Below are 22,027 nucleotides of genomic sequence, written 5' to 3' on the forward strand. Positions count from 1 at the left end.
AAGTTGGATTTTAGTTACTTAAAATTCGTCGCTAAGCACTTACGTTACGTTTGGTTTCATATTCGCTACCAAGAATACATAAAAACCTAACCAAACTACCTAATTACAAATGAATTCATAATCACTCCTCGAATATAACTATAAGTGCCTATCTAATTTCATATTATAATAATTCTGAATCATTAATCCAGACATCAGTTTTGTCAAACGGAAGTCACTTTTTTTATATCTGATTAAAATACTCCGAAAAACAACGAGCGCCTTCAAAATTAGGTAGATTTATGAAATAAAAATATCTATAAAAAGTAACTCGCAAAATACTTTTTAATTTTCTAGCTGGTTTAATCATAAAACTGTACTGTGGTTCTCCCCAAACTCAACCTTATCAATATTATTCTACTAGAAATCGAAATGTGAATATAAATTTTAAAACAAAAACGATTTTAAAATGGCTGACTATCTGATACTTGTAAAGAATGGCGGATTTCTGTGTCCGACTTAATATGAACTACCAATATACCAATTCCGACCGGGTCTCCAACATTAGTCGTCTCACACGACCGAAGTCATCAAACCGGACGACCGGCAATCGTATTATGACGTATATAATTCCAACGTACGCCACGTAACCTCACTTTGCGTATCAGTGATTTGTGGATTTGTGCAACTATATTTTAGTTTTTGTTTTCTCATTAAAAAAAATGGGCAGCCACTTTTTTAAGCCTAACCTCACATGTGGGAGGCGGATAGGGTCTGCTGGTTTCCTAAGCTAAAAAATGAAATTAAGATGCACCAGTGTAATGCAGCATCTCTTCCGGATAAAAAGCATTTATGGGTGGAGGCAAGACATCACTACTACTATTATTATTTTGCAAAAGCCTCGACCTCTTTCTGTAAAATGTAGATGAATGTCTAAATGCCTTTTTAGTGTTTTTTAGGCGTAAATTAAGTATGTTTACTTTTGTAAAAACTTTTTATTAGGTTATATTCATGATGTTCATTAGGTCGCAAATACTACTTAATGGGTTGTATTTACGGACGTAAATAGAGATACGTAAATTAGGTTATAAATATGAACATAAAATACAACAAAATATAATTGGACGTTAGTTTAGGGATTATCAGTGAGACGTATCCTATTCGGACAACGGGTAGACGTCGGGCTAGTTCAAGTATATGTACGTCGTGCAAGCCAACGTGGGAACGACGTTGGGAAATTTAATAAATATGGTACGTTGTTATTTTGTACGTCGACAGATCGTTGGATTTACCGACTCGGATCCAACAACGTCGCTTTTAATAGGAAAGCGACGTCACCGGTCGTATCACCAGCACCCGACCTAAATTTGCACAAAGTCTGACGTCGCTTCAGGTCAGATTTAGTTCGAAGTCAGATAGATGCTACTTGGGCAGGTTTATTAAAAACGGTCAAAATTTAGGGTAAATGAATATATTTTAATTTTATTAATGATTAAGAAAATAGAATCATAATAAGATACCTAACATTTTTGAAATATGTTGGATCTCTTTGTGAGTGTGGACACAAGCCTAAAGTTAAATACAGAAAAGGCAAACCGGGTATAAAATGACTGAAAGATATACATAAGAATCAATTATTTGTTTATACATGATGAGTCTTAAATAAGTACAAAATTTTTTAGGGATAGGTAGTATAATTCAACCCCATAAACACTATTATGATTTTTTTTTGCGAAAAAAAAATGAAAAATTTTTGGAAAAAATGTTTGGCATTTTTTTTGTTTTTAGTTAAAAACATAATTTCCAACATAGGTAGTAGATTAAATTTACAAGTAAGAACAACCCAGAAGAGATCCAGTGGTTCTTTAAGAAAAAAAAATTTGTAAATTTTCTTAGAAAAATAATTCGGTTATTTTGGGCTTATTTGAAAAACGGTAACGAGAAAATATGCTTCTTTTATCGAGATCTACCAGCCCTAAAAATACTTGCAATTATTTAAAACGCATTCTGTATAATTAATAAATAATTGTATTACCCTGGACTAAGCTTAATGACGTTCAATATTTACAATGTATACTTACTTGTGGTGTAAAAGCAAATATCTTGTCTCCAAGAGAATACAATTTACTTGTACTTAAAATACCAACATCTCTAGATTTTCTTCCCGTTAGTCCTAATTTCTTATTTCTACCTAAATAAGTGTATAAATGAGACAAAACCCTTGCTGGTTGTACCTGAAATAAATTGGTGTCATGTTATTTTTACGCTCTTTTTCTGTAATAAATAATATATACAGTCATTTTTCCAAAAATCAAAAACAAATCCAAAGAGTCAAGATTTAAAAACTGACAAAATAATATTATATAAACTAAAATTTAAATATTTTTATTAAAAAATAAAAATAAAATAAAATAAATTATGTAACTAATAAAATAAACGTAATTATATAGAAACTTACCTCAATTGGAGCCACATCTGCAACCGTTTGTACTAATATGTCATGTTCTACTAACTGGTTTTGTATCTCAACATCTTCGGCTAATATTACAACTTGTACTACTACATCAGGTTTTTTCTCAGAACATAACCTTCTATTAAGTGGATCTAGTTCACCAGGAGCTAAGAAGTTCTAAAAAAAAATTAAAAAATTAAAAAACAATTAACTGTTTTTTTTTTTAAATTTACCTCTTGTACTAGTTTTCCAATAATATAAAGGGATTGTGCCCACAAGAATGGACTTTGACCTAAAGGTATCCTATATTGAGAACCAGGTTCTTTATATTCTGCAGCAACTAGTTCTGCAGGTACTGCATATAATTCTGGTACTAGTTTTATACCATCATCGGTTCGTATCATAATCTAGAAAACAATAATGATAAACAAAAATAATTTTATTAATAATTCAAATAATTGTATGTTTATATTGTTTATTACCTCTTCTAACTGTTCTGTATATTCTAAAGCAGCATCTCTATCACCCATAAATAAGGCATCTAGTATTAAATAACAGAAAAACATAGGCCATTCGCATTCTATATTTTCAAACATCCTTAACTCCCAGGGTTCATAATACAGCCTATTTGGATCCTATAAATAAATAACAAAAAAACCTCATAAATCATAACGGTTTTCATAAAAATGCAAGCAGTAAAAATGATTCATATATACAGGGTGGTCCGAACTGTATTCCGGAAACTTCGCCAGCATATTCTGCAGTTAAAAATAAGTAAAAAAGTTTGTATAAATGTGTGTCCTAAAATGCTTAGTTTCGAAGATACAGGGTGTAGAAGTTTCATTTTTATTTCGATTTTTTCCAATAATTTCTGAAGTACCGTCAATATTTGGATGAAAATTGGCGTCTGGGAGTTTTTGACATGAGAAATTTGATTTTAATGTCAATATGACTCCTATTTGTAGAGGGCGCCATCTACATGTGTTTTAATGTTTTAACTGTTTTGGGGAGTAATAACTTTTCGTCCGTGCCTGTATAAAACTACTGAGTGAAAAAATATACATTTCCGTGATTTTTTACGTAAAAAATGTCTCTTGGTAAAAGTCGCTACGAACAACCGTTCTCAAGATATTTAGAATGGAAATAGGGAAATAGTCAATACATGTGTAGACAGATATATGACTGAAATGATAAATTTGGGAACTTTTTTTTTAATTAATCTTAAATTTTTCTGAGAAAAAAATGATGATAAAGAACTTTTAGCACAAAAACATTTCAAATTTATGATTTCAGCCTAATAACTATTTAGTCAACATGCTTAATTTATGACAAAGATGACAGGTTTTGATAATTTCGATTAGGTTAGGTCAAATATCTCGAGAACCATTACTCGTAGCGATTTTTACTAAGGGACATTTTTTTACGTAAAAAACGTTGTAAATGCATATTTTTTTACTCAGTTGTTTTATACAGGTACGGACGAAAAGTTATTACTCTTCAAAATAGTTAAAAATATGTAGGTGGCGCCCTCTACAAGTAGGAGTCATATTGACATGAAAATCAAATTTGTCGTGTGAAAAAACTCCCAGACACCAATTTTCATCCAAATATTTACGTTACTTCAGAAAATATTTGGAAAAAATCGAAATAAAATTATAACTTCTACACCCTGTATCTCCAAAACTAAGCATTTTAGAACATATTTTTTACATATTTTTCTCTGCAAAATATGCTGCCGAAGTTTCCGGAATACAATTCGGACCACCCTGTATACTTCCTAATATAAGTATAGTAAACGCCACGAATGTTTGGGAGTGATTTATTGGTCGCTACCGTGTAAACTAATCTGTTCAAGGTCACATAAAACTTAATTCCAGTGCCGTGATGTTTCAAGTCATATAATAATCAATATATAATCTGTTGTAATTTGTTGTTTTAACTATCAAAGTCTTGTCAAAACATATATTTGGTTATAAATATAAAGTGGAATGCCCCATTGGTCGCACTGCAAACACACCAATGGACTGACGCACAAAAACGAATCAATCAAAGAAACGCGATATAGTATCATCACGGCATATAAATCACAGGGCAGGCCGACTCGCTTTGGCGGGAACGCTACGCGCATATCCTCGCGCACGCCGCCATTTGCGTTTCCATCAACAGAAAGTAACCAGTGTCGTAGTTTTTTCAGCGACAACACACAGTTACGGCAGATTCGGGTCAGTAGCGTGCGATTTAATTTATTTTGATTTTTTCTTGAGTGATATATTTTGTTTTTGTTGTTTTATTTTTGTTTATTATGTGATATATTTGGGTTTTCTAGTTTTATTTTGGTTTCTTATGTATTATAATTGCTAAAAGGTGCCCGGTGGCGTAGAGGTACAGGCTCTCGTCTACCAATCTCAAGGTAGTGGGTTCGAATCCCACACCCGGCATTTCATCAGCCGACAATTTTTAGTAAAATAAAAATAGTTTGGGTACCTAGGTCGACTCAGCCTTAAATAAGTACTTGGGATTGACAATCCTGAGGTAACGCGAAATTTCGAGAAATAATAGGCGATTGAAGCGTAGTGCTAGCCACATTACCTTCCTTTGTATACCGAACGGCTCTAGTATGGCAAGCTGTAACTTGCTACTCCCAAGGCGTCAAACACTATATACGGGAGCTATTATTATTATAATGTAATATAATTTGTTTTAGTAGTTTTATTTTTGTTGTTCAATAAAAGATTCTTTCTGTTTCCTATATATGTGATTAATTATTTTAACATATTTTAGTTGTGAAAAAAAAACAGTAGTATACATATTAGGAGATTCAGCTAAATAGGAAGATCTAATTAAAAATCTTAACAAACTTTAATATTAGTAAGATTTAATGTTAAATATTTAGTAAAATTTAATGTTGTATCTAGACATTAAAAATTAAATTTAAAAATCATTATACCTACTAATATTTAAATATAATTATAAAAGTAAATAAAATGAGTATATCTAAAATAAGTTAACAATACATTTTGAAGATATAAATAAGGCCCACAAAAGGTACAAATTGCGTTCTGATCATTTTGAATTTAAAATGTTTACCAATTCACTTTGTAACCGTATAAAATATAATGCGGTACCTACTTTGTTTCCTGCTGAAAAAATAGAAGTTTCTCAAAAAATTGTGGATTTATTAATTTGTGAAATTTGAATATTAATAAAATTTGCTACGCCCATTGATGGGCATAATTTGTACGTAGCCTCTTTATATTGTTCAATAAATATTTTATTGGTATTTCTTTAATTCTTGTTTGTAACTCCTGGCATGTTTTTGTTAGTTGCATGTTTTTTTAATTTTAATTGTCTATTCTCTACAGTGAAATATTTAATTGATTTTTTCATTTTTACTTGTCAAGAAGTAGGCGCGGTTAAGGATTCATTTGTTTGGACAAAAGTATTGTGTAAATAAAATTCAGTTTCAGTCAATTACAGTATTTTTTAATACGACCCTGTCGTATTTTCTGAGAAATTTTTTAATACGTTTTAATCCGACCCTGACTAGGAAACGATAATGGCTCCGTCAAGGTCAAATTTTATAGAAATTTTAAACCAAGGAATCTGAGCAGAGTTGGCGCGCCGATTGTTTTATGTGTCGTGGTATCGTCTTTGTCAATTACGCTAACATTTTAGAATAAGTAGGAGGAGCGCAGGCAGATGATTAGACCGGGCTTTTAATAACCTACGTCTGCGGTAAACATTTATATTTTTAATGTAAAAATAATAGCGCGCGTGTCAATTCTAACTTCATCAAGCGATGAATCACTCCCAAACATTCGTGGCGTTTACTATAATTTAGGTTCATTATGTGTATTACGATTATGAACCTAAATTCAACTATTCCCGAATTATAAAGTTTTGATGTTGAAATGCTAAACGAAAATTTTGTAATTTCCAGACTTGATATAATCTCATTTTACACATCTATAAATGTTAACATGAAAATTAATGTCAAATATTATTAAGTATCATAGTTTCCGCAGAACGGGATTGTTAAATGAAACCGAACACATCGAAATTAATTAAATCAAATTGTTTAAGTGATATTTTCGAAAGTCAATAACTCGAAAACGGTTGGTTTAAGGTACATTGTGTGTATTTTCATTTTTGCTTAGAATTGAAAAAAGAACCCAAATATGCAATGATAAACAGGGGGCTCCTTTTAAAAAAATGAAACTTTGATGTGCCACGACTTTATGACCGACGCTGTATACTTAAATTTATTATCCGCTAATAGATATTTAAAAAACCCTATAGCTTTTATATTTAACTTTTTTTATAAACACAAAATAACCTCTTATATTTTACCTAATAATCGACCGTTCCCATACATATCAGCGACCCTATATATACCGGGTGCGTCTCAAAAGTGGCTCACCCCCTATAACTTTTTTATTTTTACAGATAAAAAAAAACGAGATTTGGTATGTTAGTATACAACATAAATCATGATTGATTGACGTATTCAATTGTTTTTGGTGACTTCCTGTTTCACCGGAAATTAATCTTATTTTAAAATTCAATCTGGAGTGCCATGGTTACATCAAAAACACTAATCCTTAATCAAGGGGCCTTGGAAAAATAGATTTGATCGTCTAATGTTTTTAGTGTCTTGTCCTGGCCAGTTAGAAAACGCACAAATCGTATTTTTTATCATATCTCAATTTTTTCAAATGGAACGCATATTTCAAAAAAGCATCTTTTAGCGAATAATTTGATACCACACACTTGGTTGTAAAATTTTCGTTACAAACCGCAACTTATAATTTCAAATAAACCATATGCGAGAATGTCAAAGTTGATACATGATATGTCATTCTATTCAGAATATCATTTTCTATCGAAATATCGTGCCATTTAAAAATTAAAAGTTTTAGTCATTTCCGGTGAATCAGGAAGTGACCGAAAACAATTGAATATGTCAATCAATCCTAATTTATGTCATATACTTGTTAATACCAAATTTGTACCAAGCTCGTTTTGTTAACTGAAAAAATAAAAAAGTTATAGGGGTGAGCCACTTTTGAGACGCATCCGGTATATTACATGGTACCAGACTTTTTTTACATACTGTATGTACTAATATCTTTTTTAAATAATTATTCTTCTTGCAATGGGTGGATGATTAAATGGGTTGATGATCTGTTATATGTTATTCTGTGTGTTTTTTCTTTAGAATATTGTATTACTTAGTCTTTTATTTTTTAAGTTTTTATTATACATGTATTGTATGTACTAGAATTTTGATATTGTATGCACTAATATCATTTATCTTCTTATATTTCTGTTTACTTTTTGGGTCAAATTGAATTTTACAAATTAATATAATCATAAAATGAGTAATCAGAATGAAAAATACAAACATGAATAAAATAACTTTTTCTTACCTCTTTTGGTGTCTTATACCCATCCCTTAAAAATCGTTTACAACCATATTTACCCATCAACTTTCCAATAATTGTATCTTTAGTAAAATTTCTCAAAGCTGGATCATCCACAGCAAATGCAGGAAAACCTATAACTGATAACAATCCACTATCTATTTCTTTTGAACTTGACTCTCTTGGAAGCATGGACTGTAATATAAATAACATGTAAAACAATATTCTAAATTCCATTATTTTTTTATTACAATATTATTCCGTTTACTATTAGATGGTATTATATCAATGATGGTCTAATATCTTGAAGAAATGCTTTGAGTGAAAAATATCATACAATTGAAAAAACCAACAGAGTTGGCTTGGAACTGCCAATTGATGACATTCACCATATAATTTTACATGTAAAATGGCATACATTTTTATTAATTATTTTTTAAAACTTCAGATATTAATTGAAGAGCACACAGGAAAAACGATGAGAGTCCAAAAACGATGAGATACCAAAAACAATAAATGTTCAGGAGAGAGCTTTTTAATTCAAATTACGCATGGACTTTTACAGGTTTTTCCATTTTTAAATGCCTGTTTATATGTATGTGACCTTTATCAATATTCCCATTTATTGAGGTACCAAAAGGTGTAGCTTTTTAAGAAGAAAAATATGATGCATTAAGCTTGATTTCCATGCATCAGTTGTCCGACGATACGTTGATACAATATTAATTTCATTGGCTGTATTTAAAGGCTTCGATTGGTTAACCATTTCTAACCAACCGAAATCTTTAAATTCAACCAATAAAATTAATATTGTATCATCGTATCGTTGGACAACGGATGCATGAAAATCAAACTTTAAAATCAAATTAGCAAAAAATGGATTTTTATCATTTTTCCAGAGTGCTCTTCAATAGTATTGTATCTCAAATATATTTTATATGTAAAAAGTCTGTTCAGTAAGAGAGTTTCACTTTTAAACTAAATTAATAGACAACAACTGTCATTATCAGGTACAAGTCTATTCTCTTGATGGACAGATTATAGTTATGTGAAATTTCTCATTATAATAGAACTCATAACCTTTCAATGCAGTGAGGTAGATTCGATTTTATTATAAACATTACTACCATGTATAAAGTCAAATATAAAAGTAAATAAAACTCAAAATAATACAATCCTTTATCTAATACCTGTAGGACAGCTTGACATTTTTGTGCTTCATCTGTCAAGACATGTATAACACTGTAGGGTCCTCCTCTGGCCCCAAACAAATCTAACTCATTCATAGCTTCTAAAGCAGCCTTGGCCATTCCAATGGAGCTAGCATTTAGTTCAGGCAATCCATGGTTTGATTTATCTCCTCTTTCCCATATACCATAATCGGGAGTGCAATAAGCACACTCAATGTAAAATACGAGATTTTGAATGAATGCCACCTCATCCAAATTAAAAACAATCTAAAATCAAGTTAAGGATTATACTATTATATGAATGTGATATAAAATAATTTAAAATAATTAATTTAAATACAATACAGATATACATAAGACAAGGAGAATATATAAGACTACTATACCTGAAGTCCTGATGCTGTCATCTCAGCTAGAACTAAGAGATAAAGAGAAATAGCATCAATTTGTAAATGACCCCATTCATTGTCTCCGACAACAATTTGGCCAGTTTGCGAGCAATATTTTGCATGTAAAGAATCTAATGGATTTTGAGTTTGTTTAAATCTACAAATAAGTTTACAAAATTTCTACTTTTCTATAATGGAAATAATCTTTACCTTTCAACTTTTTCCTTTTGTTGCATCATAGCCATTAACAAGCCCCTCATTAGCTTAACACACGACTGTTCCAGTTCATAGGTCTTGGCTCGATCCTCATCTTGATCTGCCATTTTTTTATAAGCCATCGAAAGCCCCCAAACAGACATAACACAGTACACGTTATTTCGTATCCAAGCATGATTATTAGTGTCGTTTAATGGGAATAAGCCAGTTACTGGATTCTGTTTAGACATAATAATTTTGTGAACTATCCTTTGGTAATAATCTAACCTAACACCGGAATTACTTCTGCTTCTCATCTTGTAGTTCGGATTTATTAAGTCTAGGTTCGATTTTTACTCCTTGCCCTAATTTATCAGAAATTTATTAACAATTTTAATATATTACAATGACATTACAATGACAAAAAGTCAAATATATTTATTTTTATTTATTTTTTGCAAATGACAGTTGACACATAACCTAAGGTAATGAGGGTTGTTACCTAGTAAATTAATGTACTGAAACATGCAACATTTTGTACTCAAATACTTTTAAAATACTTTTTCTAGAACATTATTATTTCTCAAACTAACAGCCATGACCAAGGTACAGAGTGTACCAAATAACCCGTTCAGTATAATAAAACTTATCTTTGTCATTTCCGGAAATATGGCTGTAAAACTGATTTCCGGTCTTCGGTTTTATTTTCTAATGAGCTTGTCTTGACAAAAAAAACCACCAATATATTATCAAAGAAAATTTTTTAGCTTTATCCTTTAGTGATGCCAAAAACCACATAAAAGTCATTTCTTTTTTTTCTGTTATGCTTTTTTCTAACTAAAGTATAAATATTCGGGCTAATAAGTGGAATTTATATTATAAACTTTATTGGGACATCATGTAGAGTTTGAAATAATATAAAAATTAAAAAACCGCAATGCAAAAATAATCCTATATTTGATACCAATTAAACTTTTAGTTACATAATCGAGGGCGCGATTTTTAAATTTATTGTTGCCAACCATGGACATATTCAGCGCCGAGCTGACTAACTGGAATTTAAATTTCGCGCTGGAGATTCAGGTGGTAGCTCTGCTGTAAAAAATGTCAAGTTGCAGTATTTATTTATTGATTTCCTGACAATATCATTCGTTTTGACACTTTATAGTTTTGTATTACGCGTTTTTGGTTTAAATAAACAGAGGTATAAACGAAAATTTAATCTTAAAAATGTGTACTAGCAGACCTTGCAGTCGAACATTGTTCATTTTAGAACCTCTTTTACTGCGAAGTATACAAGATAGCTTAATAGCCGTAAAAATCCCATCACAACTTTATTAGAATGTTTTTGAACGGGAAAGCCATAGTAATTAATGGCCCTTTATGTCCCTTAAGTGCTGTTAAGAAGGTTAGAGTTTTGTTGATGTAAATAATAACTGTTTATATAGTATTTATAATTAATTTATTTTTGTATCCTAAAATATTTTTATTAAAAGACATATATAAAAGTGGACAACGCTGTGCCGGTCAAGCTTAATCACGCGACTTAAAGTTTATTTGGTATGAACTGTAGGTACATAATTTCAAAAAAAATATTCTCTACCTAATTACGATTTTCCTCTGAACCTACGCGTCTTTTGCAAGACGCCACCCTATATAGCGACAGAAAAAAACCTTTTTTACCTTTTACTAATTTTCATTCAATACGGTTAGTTAAGAAAATGTCTTCATTCTTAATTAATTGGTAAATTGAGGGAGCATCATTTCTGTTTTTATCTTTGTCATGCGCGCCCTCCTAAGATCAGTTTCAATAGAAAATATATCTCTTGTAGTTTTTGCAACTTTTTGGTTCGTTTCAGTTGCATGTCCGTCAAAAAAATAGTTCGAAATGTTCGTTAAGTGCATTATTCCATTAATTGTTTTATACATTTTAAGTGTGTGTAGTCAAAGAATCACTATAGACCCGAAAAGAATTCAAGAAACTATTAGAAGTATTCAAACTGAAACACTGGAGCTGTAAGTAAAATAATTGTTCATTATAATAATTCTAAAACAGTAAAAAAAAACAGTCGTTTTATAAGAATTAAATATATACGGTGGTATTGATGGAAAACAAATATTTTGGATAGTCTTTAAAAAAATTTATCGTGCGTAAGGGCATTCCGATGATGCTGTTAAAATCTTGGCGCCAAGACGTCTCTTTACTATTGATTTTTGGGATTGTCTTTCTCAGCGATTGTGGCCCATTTCTTATCTTAAACTTGTAAATCATAATTTCTGAATATTTTTTATCATATTTTTACATCATTTCCACCTAAATAGTATATTTTTACACTTAGGGCCAATTATACAGGGTGGCGCACCTCATTCGCCTCGGTTGATTATACGAAAACGGAAAGATGTAGAAACAAAATATTTTATGGGTGTATGTGGGGAGGCAATGTGCACAATTTAAAATTATTTTAAAATATACAGGGTGGTGTTTCAGAACTAAGATCCATACCAAAGTTATATTTTTTCTTATGGAACACACACCCGCTATTTTATTTCATTTTTGGATGTTTAAAATCTTTGATTTTTGAGATATTTAAATATGCATGCTACAAAAGAATTGATTATTAACACCCTGTACATTAGTTTTCAGAATTAATTCTTGTGCTGGGTTTAAAGGTAAAGAAATAAACTTTACTAAAAAATGTTATTGCTTCCTTAAATTTATACAGGAGTACCAAAAATTGCTGGTCTTTTTTAAATATTTATTTGACATAAAAACTTCGTTATTTCAAGTACCACATTTTTTTGATAAATCGAAGCAGATTCAAATTATAGTTGAGGGTTGGAACCTTTGGTGTTACACAGCAAAATAAAATTACACTAAATCACCACAATACACCAAAACACTTTTACTTTTACACTGGACGCGCGTTTCGCTAACCATGTTAGCATCATCAGCAGATGATTATAAACTCAAATAGATTTAAATGCTCTTTCAAACTATATTAGGGTTTCCTATACCTATTTAGCTCAGATTTTGAATAAAGATCGATTTTTCTATAAAATGGAGAGGGGCTAGTGTCGTCAGGGCAAGTTTCTAGTGACAATTAGTAGCTATTTTCAAAATCGAAATTAGTTTATAGACTTTATTTAAATTTATACCAGTTTACTTTTATTTAATTTACCTACAACAGTTTAATAAATAATATTTATTAATGTATTTATTATTCTGTCAAGAAAAACGAGGAAGTAGTTCTTTGTTTTATTTTACGATGACTTGTAGATATATGGATTTTCTATAAAAGAACCAATTACGGCAAATTCAATTTCTTCACTTCCAACGACAGGTTGCTTTCTGCCTAATAGCGTTGATTGAAAGAACTATCAACGCTAATAGAGTTTTTTTTAAACTACACTACCAACTCTGCGAAATAGGACAAGTACCTAGTTTTTCAAAGGAACGCTTATCAGAAAGATTCCTATTTATAACTTTGAGCATAAGTTCTTGAGGCCAAGAAATAATTTTCCTCACAAAATAAAATCACTAGTAACATATTCATTCGTTCCACCAGCAGATACGACTTTATTTTTCTTCATAAAAAGAATACTTACTTATTAAACTATTGTGGGTAAATTTTAGTAAACTGTTTAAATATTAATATCCATAAACTAATGTCGATTTTGAAAATAGTTACTATATAACTGTGACTAGAAAATTGCCAGAGCGATACCAGCCATCTTGATTGCCATTTTATTTAAAAATCGCTTTTTATTCGAAATCTGATATAGATAGGTATAGGAAACCCTAATCTAGTTTAAAAAAGCATTTGAATCTGCTTCGATTTTTTTTAAAAAATACAGGGTGTTGCATTTGAAATAACGGCATAAGGAAATAAGTTTTTATGTAAAATAAATCTTTAAAATAGATCACCAATTTTTGGTACCCCTGTATAAATTTAAGGAAGCAATAACATTTTTAGCCGACCATACTAATATGTATGGTAGGCTATTAAGATCGGCAAAAAAACGTTTTTTTTTTAATTTCACTCAAAATGAGTTATTTGAGCAAAATAAAAACACTAAATCACCACAATACACCAAAACACTTTTACTTTTACACTGGACGCGCGTTTCGCTAACCATGCTAGCATCATCAGCAGATGATTATAAACTAAAGTACAATCTACAAGTTGAGCGTTTATATACTCGCTCAGTGGGCACCGAGTGGGCGTGGCAAAATCTAGCCAACCGAGTCAGAGCCCACTGAGCGTAACAGTTAGATTTCCCGCCACTAGAGTAGTAGGAACAAAGAACTTGAAGGAATTGGACCGTTGTCTCTGTTCATACTATCTTTACATTTATTAATTCTGATGCTTTCATATGCATCTAATTGCCTGTAATTTGAGACTTGTTTAATTAATTTTAAATTATTAAGATCTATACAATGTTCTTTATGAACAATATGTTCGGCAACGCAAGATTTATCCGGTTTACCATATCTTATCTGAGCTAAATGTTCTTTAAATCTAGTTAATATTGATTTTCTAGTTTGCCCAACATATTTCTGATTACAATCTTTACAAGAAATTTCATAAATACCCGACCTTTCCAGTGGAGGTGTTTTATCCTTTGGATTACCTAATAATTGTTGTAATTTATTATTAGCACTATACACAAGTTTATAATTGACATTCTTAAAAATTCCTTTTAGACCACGGGATAACTCTCTATCAAACGGTATCGAAAAATATTTAGACGTATCTTTCTCCACTTGAAAAGTCGAATTTTCAGAAATCATTAACCTATACCTACGTTTTCTAATTAATTTATCAACTAGTGAAGGAGAATATCACACTCAGCTTAAATAATAGCATAAATGACCTAAATACAAAATATTTTCATGGTGTCTGTCTGTCCATCTGCCGTCTGCCGTCTGTAACACGATAACTCAAAAACCGCTGAACCGATTTTAACCAAATTTGGCACAAAAATACTGTGGCACCCGAGAATCTGGCCATTAGTTTTTGATGGTGGTGGGGGGTTGGTAAGGGGGTATGGGAGGGGATTAAAAAGGGGTTAGAGGGGGTTACACTAGCTAGCGAAACGCGGTTTTTAAATTAAGATTAGGAATAATATTTGCAACAAAATTTGTAATAACATCAAAATTAGTCAAAGTCGGAGTTTTCGAGATATTAACATATTTTAGTATGGGCGGCTATACGGCCTCTCGGCGCCAATTTTTTAGTAAAGTTTATATCTTTACTTTTAAACTGAACAAGAATTAATTCTGAAAAGTGATGCATAAGGTGTTAATAATCAATTATTGTATCTTGTAGCATGCATATTTAAATATCTCAAAAACCAAAGATATTAAACATATTTAACCTTTATAATAAATGCCCCAAGAATCCAAAAATGAAATAAAATACCGGGTGTGTTCCATAAGAAAAAATATAACTTTGGTATGGATCTTAGTTCTGAGACACCCTGTATATTTCAAAATAATTTTAAATTGTAACCTAACCTAACCCATAAAATAGTTTGTTTCTACATCTTTCCGTTTTCGTTATAATCAACCGAGACGAATGAGGTGCGCCACCCTGTATACATTTTACGGTATAATTTAAACTTGAATTATTTCAAAGATTCAACTTTTAGTTTTTACAAAAATCCACAACTCGTGTATGCCGTTAGTCAAGTATCTTTTTCAAAATACATAGCACATAGATACGTTTCAACATTCTCGATATTTTGTCATATATATAATACTGTATGACCGAAAAAAAAACAGCGTCAGCGATGGCTATGAAATAAAGATCGCTGTCATTTATGTGAATTTATATGGGAAATGTAATCGATCGTCATTTCCCAGCGAACTGTACGCCTTTTTTTCGATCAGACGGTATAACTTTTTGTATACCGTGTAGTGCATCGCAACGCGGAACATAGGAAATCCCATATAAATTTTGAAAAGATCAAATATTATCTTCCCAGATGATTTTATGCAAAAATTGTATTTACTTACACATACTTACTGCCGCATTACTCGCTGACGAGTATTTGACACTCATCAGAAGATGGTTACGCAGTTTCTTTCATGAGCTTTTGTATAGCTTCTCTGGGCCGTATTATAAGTTTTACTATTTCTAAAAAATTAACAAAGTTTAGTCAGCTAGCTATGCGTATAACATATTGAATAATTTGAGCTTTAATAAAAATATACGACATATTTTATTACGAAAAAACAATATTTTATGTCAGAAAATTTTATTTTTTGTTTGAACGAAAACAAATTGAATCATTTTCCATAAATTATAATTATAAAATATGTAAATACAAAATATATAAATAAAATACTTAATAAACTACTTGTTAACACAAATGTTACTGCTATGACACCATCATTCGCATATCATTCTACTTTTCTTGCAATCAAACATCACCGTATTGTGTATTACGTATTACACTGTTTTTTCGCAGACTTACATATTTGTAGAACCGTTATCCGCAAAATTTAGATCCTATTGCTGCAGGTTTTCTTGCCACACTCTCATTACCAAAATCATCACTATTTTGTGATATTTTTTCCTAATTTTGGATTTGTTCAAGAATTTGGATAAATCTAGGTTAGTTATACCAATCCCGAGTAAAATGTATTGTTCAATCATTAGGCATTTAATACCGTATGATCGAAAAAAAAACGGCTTCAGCGATGGCTATGAAATGAAGATCGCTGTCATTTTCTATGTAAATTTATATGGGAAATGTCATTAATCGTCATTTCCCAGCCAACTGAACGCCGTTTTTTTTTCGATTATACGGTAAATAATATTTTTCCCATTTGTTGCATACCCTTTGACACACTGTACAAGGTGGACCATTTTGATTGTTTCTATAGGATATCTAGGAAACCGTGAAAAATATTCAAATTTTGATACTACAGTCTCGGGTTCTTTTTTTGAAAAAATTACAATGGCGCAAACGGATCGTGGCTATCTTGATCGGTTTCGAAGCTACAGGGGGATTCTCAAATTTTGTATTTTTTGAAGATGTTCGATAGTTTGTTTATTTCAGCAACCACGGAAAAATGAATTATACATTCTAAAGGCACTTTTCTGTGTAGAATGCAGTGGCGTAGTCAGACTTTTTTCGAAAAAAATATTTTTTGAGATATTAACTATACTTATGATTTTTAAAATAGAACCCTCTATATATTTTTAAATTTTCTTATTGAGCTTGGCATGGGCTTCTCGAAAATATATAACACTCTATATTTATTTTCACTATTAACCTCAACATTTCAAATGTTTCTTAAAATATCCACTTAGTAGATAGTAGGCCGCGCCGAGTAACAAATGGATAACTTTGATGGATGCCATTTCATTTCAACAGATTGAAGTGTGTGTATTTTAAATAATAAAAAAAAATGAGTAAATTTGAAAATTTTCAGAAATATAATATGTTTGGTATAGAAATGTTATATTGAGTCTAACAAACATAAGCAAATGGCAGCTGATTTATATTTTGAGCGGTATTCAGAGCGCGAGCAACCAAACCCAGCCATTTTTAAAAGGTTAGAAAATAGTTTAATCAATTTTGGATCTTTTAAAAACCGCGTCTGAAAAATTATCAGAAAGAAGATGAATAAAATCAATATATTAATGTCCTCGGAGCCGTAAGCCGTAACACTAGATCCAACAACATCAAGTAGGTATCAACTCTGTCTAGATAATAATGGGCAGCAGTCTGAACATTTAATGTAGTCTTTGTGTTTTTATTTTTTTTATATTAACTGAGAAGCCCGATTGAAGTAACCTCTTGAGTTTATATTAAAATATGTTTTTTTGTTTCTGTCACACTTATTTTTTATTTGCTTCGTATTGTTCAATTTTATTTAATTGCTAATTCATGTATTCGGCTCCGAGGACATTATTATATTGATTTTCTTCATCTTGGTTTTTCTTCACGCGGTTTTTGAAAAGATCCAAAATTGATTAAACTATCTTCTAACCTTTTAAAAATGGCTGGGTTTCATTGCTTGCGCTCTGGATACCGCTTAAAATATAAATCAGCTGCCATTTGCTTATGTTTGTTAGACTCAATATAACATTTCTATACAAAACATATTATATTTCTCAAAATTTTCAGATTTACTCATTTTTTTATTATTTAAAATACACACACTTCAATCAGTTGAAATGAAATGTCCCGCATCCATCAAAGGCATGTTCCGATCACCATGACAACCGTTTACTTTGTTACTCGGCGCGGCCTACTATCTACTAAGTGGATATTTAAAAAAAAAATTTAAAATGTTGAGATTAATAGTGAAAATAAATATAGAGTGTTATACATTTTCGAGAAGCCCATGCCAAGTTCAATAAGAAAATTTAAAAATATACAGGGAAAATACTATTTAAAAAAACATAAATTTAGTTAATATCTCAAAAAATATATTTTTCGAAAAAAGTCTGACTACGCCACTGCATTCTACACAGAAAAGTGCCTTTAAAATGTATAATTCATTTTTCCGTGGTTGCTGAAATAAACAAACTATCGAACATCTTCAAAAAATACAAAATTTGAGGATCCCCCTGTAGCTTCGAAACCGATCAAGATAGCCACGATCCGTTTGCACCATTGTAATTTTTTCAAAAAAAGAACCCGAGACTGCAGTATCAAAATTTGAATATTTCACCACGGTTTCCTAGATACCCTATAGAAACAACCAAAATGGTCCACCCTGTACACGATATTTACATCATATTGTAAGTTAAAACGTAACATATCGCTATTCATTACAGCGTTGAAAAATGGTCAAAAGAAATCGGCGAAACACTGATAAATTTGAGCCTTACCATGACAAGAGAAGACAAAGTTAGAAAGGTAAATAAATACAGTATGATCAAAAAATATATTCAAACTGACAGTTAAGCAAATTCAAATGTAGATTTCGAAGAATTTTTATCTGTCTATATTATATATCCTAGATCTGGTTATATTCTTTCAGAAAATTGGTATATTATTAGCATTTCTTTATCTAGTATCTACAAGTTTACCACAATACACCAAATCACTGATCAAATCATCTTTCTGTCGTTCTACTCTACCATTAATTGACTATTAATATAATTAGACAACACACTTCGTTATAATAAGTTTACTATTTCTTAACTCGAAGTGGAATAGGATAAGCCCAAATTAGGTGTTGCAAAAAAACTGTGATATTTTGACGTAGAATGCAGTGGCGTAACTAGTTTTTCACTGGGAGCTGTCACTCTTGAAGTATTACCAAAACTTATGTTTTTTTAAATGGGATCCCGGTATATTATCTTTTTAATTTACCTAGTTATGGTCTTTCTAAGAGATACTCGCACTTTTATTTCATAGGTTTTTTCAACGGTAAAATACGAGAGAAAAATCATTGTTTGGCTTTGATAAACATTTACTGTGGAAAATCCCATTTGAAATATAAAACTGCGAATACCTGCGACACCGTTAAAAATTTTAAAATACTCTAAATACAGAAAATGTTCATTTTTTAATTCTCGATCTATTAAAAAAATACAGGGTATTCTATTTAAAAAAAAAATCGAAGAAAAAATATTTTATATTTTAGAGAGTTTGGCGTAGAATTTTGAACACCCTGTATGATATAAGATTACGATATTTATAACACAGTCAGTATAGACCATCTAAAGTAAATACCTAATATAGTTTTGATTTCAGGACAGTTCTTGTATTTGTAATATTTTTTTAAGTTTTATTTATTATATATTTTTTATTTATTTATAAATAACTCTGAAATTATGGAAATATATTTACTCATATATTAGGATTATGTAAAGTGATCTGAAAGGAAGCCGAAAATGCAAGAATATACAGGGTGTTCCATTAAAAAAAATCATTCCGATCCTCTCACATTTTTTTGAGAGAATACATTTTCATACATACCTACTTTAGGTTTGCACTTAAACAAAATTCCCAATTTTAATATTATAAGGTACAGATGCCCGATGCACTGTTTCCGGACCGTGTAAGTGTTAGCGGGTTAATCTGCATTTTGCAAAAATATTGAGTTTGTCTGGTTTGGTCGCCAAAATGTTCAATTAATGATAATAATGATTTAGTTTTAACCACCTACTGAAGAGCTACAGGTTTTTGATGTATTGTGGTAAACTAGTGATATTTAGCTGTAATAGCGTCAAAGGTTTAATAGCATTTTTTTTTGTAGAGTTTCCAAGGCCTAGAAAATCATTTATATACAATTAATGGTGACTGGTTGGCAGAAACAGTGGTAGCAAGTAAAATCCGATCATTTATGACAAATAAAAACGATGCGGTGAAGGTAAGAAACTTTTTTTCTCTTCAAAGAGAAACTATCCAACATGATAATGCATATTGCGCTGATTCAATAGAACGTAACGGGAAAAACGCATATTCCCCCAAATTTGTTTTTGTTCATATACCTTTTCTCGTGATGGGACTCGTCTGTTGAAATGTTTTTTGGACACCCTGTTTTTTGGACAGATTTTATAATAATTCTTTAGTGTTCTTGTCGATCCTATATCGAACAACCCTGTTTTTTGCTCGGTTTTTTGTATTTTTCTTTAATAACTATGTTAGTCCAGTCAGTAATATGCTAGTTTTCTTTTAGAAAATTGCTGACTATGCAGAATTCCTGTCATACCATAGAATAGATGACGGGAAATATCTAAAGAAGGTACTTAATAAATATTTATTTTATGACACAGACGAGATTAAATCAACAGAAAAGAATTATACAAGAATCCAGGAAATTATTGAAGACGTGTTTTTGGTAAAGTATATAAGATTCATTACATATACCGTATGATCGAAAAAAAAAACGGCGTCCAGTTGGCTGGGAAATGACGATCGATGACATTTCCCATATAAATTTACATATAAAATGACAGCGATCTTCATTTCATAGCCAACGCTGATTCCGTTTTTTCTCGATCATACGGTACTATGCCACAGACTAACCTAATTTAGTTTGTGACTATACTCTATTTCGTATTGGGATATTGCTTTTAAAGGGTAAACTTACACTTATTTGAATTAAAAAATTACTATTTTATTTTATGCAGAAATCTATAATATATACAGGGTGAGTCTTTGAGCAAATATTTTCAGGGCTGGTAGATCTCGATAAAAGAAACATATTTTCTCTTTACCATTTTTCAGATAAGTCCAAAATAACCGAGTTATTTAAGTTTGAAAATTAAAAAATATATATTTTTTTGAAAAAATTTTGAGAGCCACCGGATTTTTTCTATATTTGCATCCCTTTTAGTGACGTAACCATGGAGTAAAGCCGTAACTATGATAATATCAGAGATTAAGAAATTATACCCTGGAAAAATTTGCAGTGAACACTTTGAATAAGAAGACTAAGGAAGGAGCATATCAAAAATCTTAGGTACACCGCGATGGGCCTCAAATATGGCCGACTTAAATTCCGGTTTATCAGTGTCGTTCTAATTTTATTTAAAAAATGTAAAACTATGATGTAGGGTAGACGTGGGGTAGACTCAATAATTTGTTGTTTTATTTTACGTTGTGGTAATGTTGGTAGTTATTAAAATTGTTATAAAAATATATAATTTTAATAAAAATAGATAAGTTATAATAAGTATTTATTAACACAAACATCCGATACGCTACTGGGTAATCAAATTAATATATCTAAATTCTTTGACATCTAATCTTTGACAAGTAATAAATAAAAGCTAAAATGCAAGAAAAATATATAATTTAGTTAATTTAAGTAAATTTCATAAATGATCGGTTTACTACACGTATGTATATTATATAGTCACTTACTAGCGAAAAGGTGTTTCATTATTTCACTCAATTTTTGCCGAGATCTACCGCACGCTACACAACCAACTATTTTAGAGTCTTTTTCGATAAATCGCGATAGTGTCACTGTTAATTTAAGTTCTGCCACTATTTCCATCTAGATTTACTACCTTTATACAACTATCAGTAGTAGAATAAATAATAAATAACATAAAATAAGCTCCGTAAAGACTGACAAATCCACAAAATTTCAAATCAAATTCAAATGTGTCAAATGAATCGTCAAACAGAACTGTCAAGGATCCCCACGCTAGAGAGCTTTTATGGTGGCTTTTCCGCCCACCATGCATGAATACATGGATAGCATTATGCTCCTTCCTTAGTCTTCTTATTCAAAGGGTGAACAGGTATAGTTCTAAAAAGTTTTCGAAAAATATACAGGAAAATTTAAAAGAAAACGCCCGATTTTCGGCATCTTTTTTTGCGAAAAAAATCTCATAGACGTGTTCCTGGGGTCGAAATATACCACCCCTGAAAATATTTGCACTTATTTAAGAGTCACCCTGTATATAGCTCGTA

At 30.9% G+C, this 22,027-nt stretch overlaps 2 protein-coding genes across 2 annotated transcripts in view; one reads left to right on the top strand and one right to left on the bottom strand.

Moving 5' to 3' along the window:
• LOC115881237 (probable phosphorylase b kinase regulatory subunit alpha) overlaps nucleotides 1-10,084 on the bottom strand; it is a 67,489-nt gene extending 57,405 nt beyond the window's left edge. The window contains exons 1-8 of the mRNA XM_030898654.1: nucleotides 9,644-10,084; nucleotides 9,431-9,590; nucleotides 9,045-9,311; nucleotides 7,861-8,049; nucleotides 2,914-3,066; nucleotides 2,665-2,838; nucleotides 2,438-2,608; nucleotides 2,061-2,213 (exon numbers count right to left, since the gene is read on the bottom strand). Of these exons, the coding sequence (XP_030754514.1) occupies nucleotides 2,061-2,213; nucleotides 2,438-2,608; nucleotides 2,665-2,838; nucleotides 2,914-3,066; nucleotides 7,861-8,049; nucleotides 9,045-9,311; nucleotides 9,431-9,590; nucleotides 9,644-9,945 (1,569 nt within the window). The 5' untranslated portion in view covers nucleotides 9,946-10,084. The remainder of the gene's footprint in view (nucleotides 1-2,060; nucleotides 2,214-2,437; nucleotides 2,609-2,664; nucleotides 2,839-2,913; nucleotides 3,067-7,860; nucleotides 8,050-9,044; nucleotides 9,312-9,430; nucleotides 9,591-9,643) is intronic.
• A 1,370-nt stretch (nucleotides 10,085-11,454) lies between these two features.
• LOC115881250 (voltage-dependent calcium channel subunit alpha-2/delta-3-like) overlaps nucleotides 11,455-22,027 on the top strand; it is a 78,611-nt gene continuing 68,038 nt past the window's right edge. Inside the window, exons 1-4 of the mRNA XM_030898667.1 lie at nucleotides 11,455-11,644; nucleotides 18,427-18,508; nucleotides 19,857-19,970; nucleotides 20,280-20,441. Coding sequence (XP_030754527.1) covers nucleotides 11,517-11,644; nucleotides 18,427-18,508; nucleotides 19,857-19,970; nucleotides 20,280-20,441 — 486 coding nt within the window. The 5' untranslated portion in view covers nucleotides 11,455-11,516. The remainder of the gene's footprint in view (nucleotides 11,645-18,426; nucleotides 18,509-19,856; nucleotides 19,971-20,279; nucleotides 20,442-22,027) is intronic.

This window comes from Sitophilus oryzae, unplaced genomic scaffold (assembly GCF_002938485.1).
Source record: "Sitophilus oryzae breed Bouriz unplaced genomic scaffold, Soryzae_2.0 scaffold_170_pilon_pilon, whole genome shotgun sequence".
NCBI lineage: Eukaryota > Metazoa > Arthropoda > Insecta > Coleoptera > Curculionidae > Sitophilus > Sitophilus oryzae.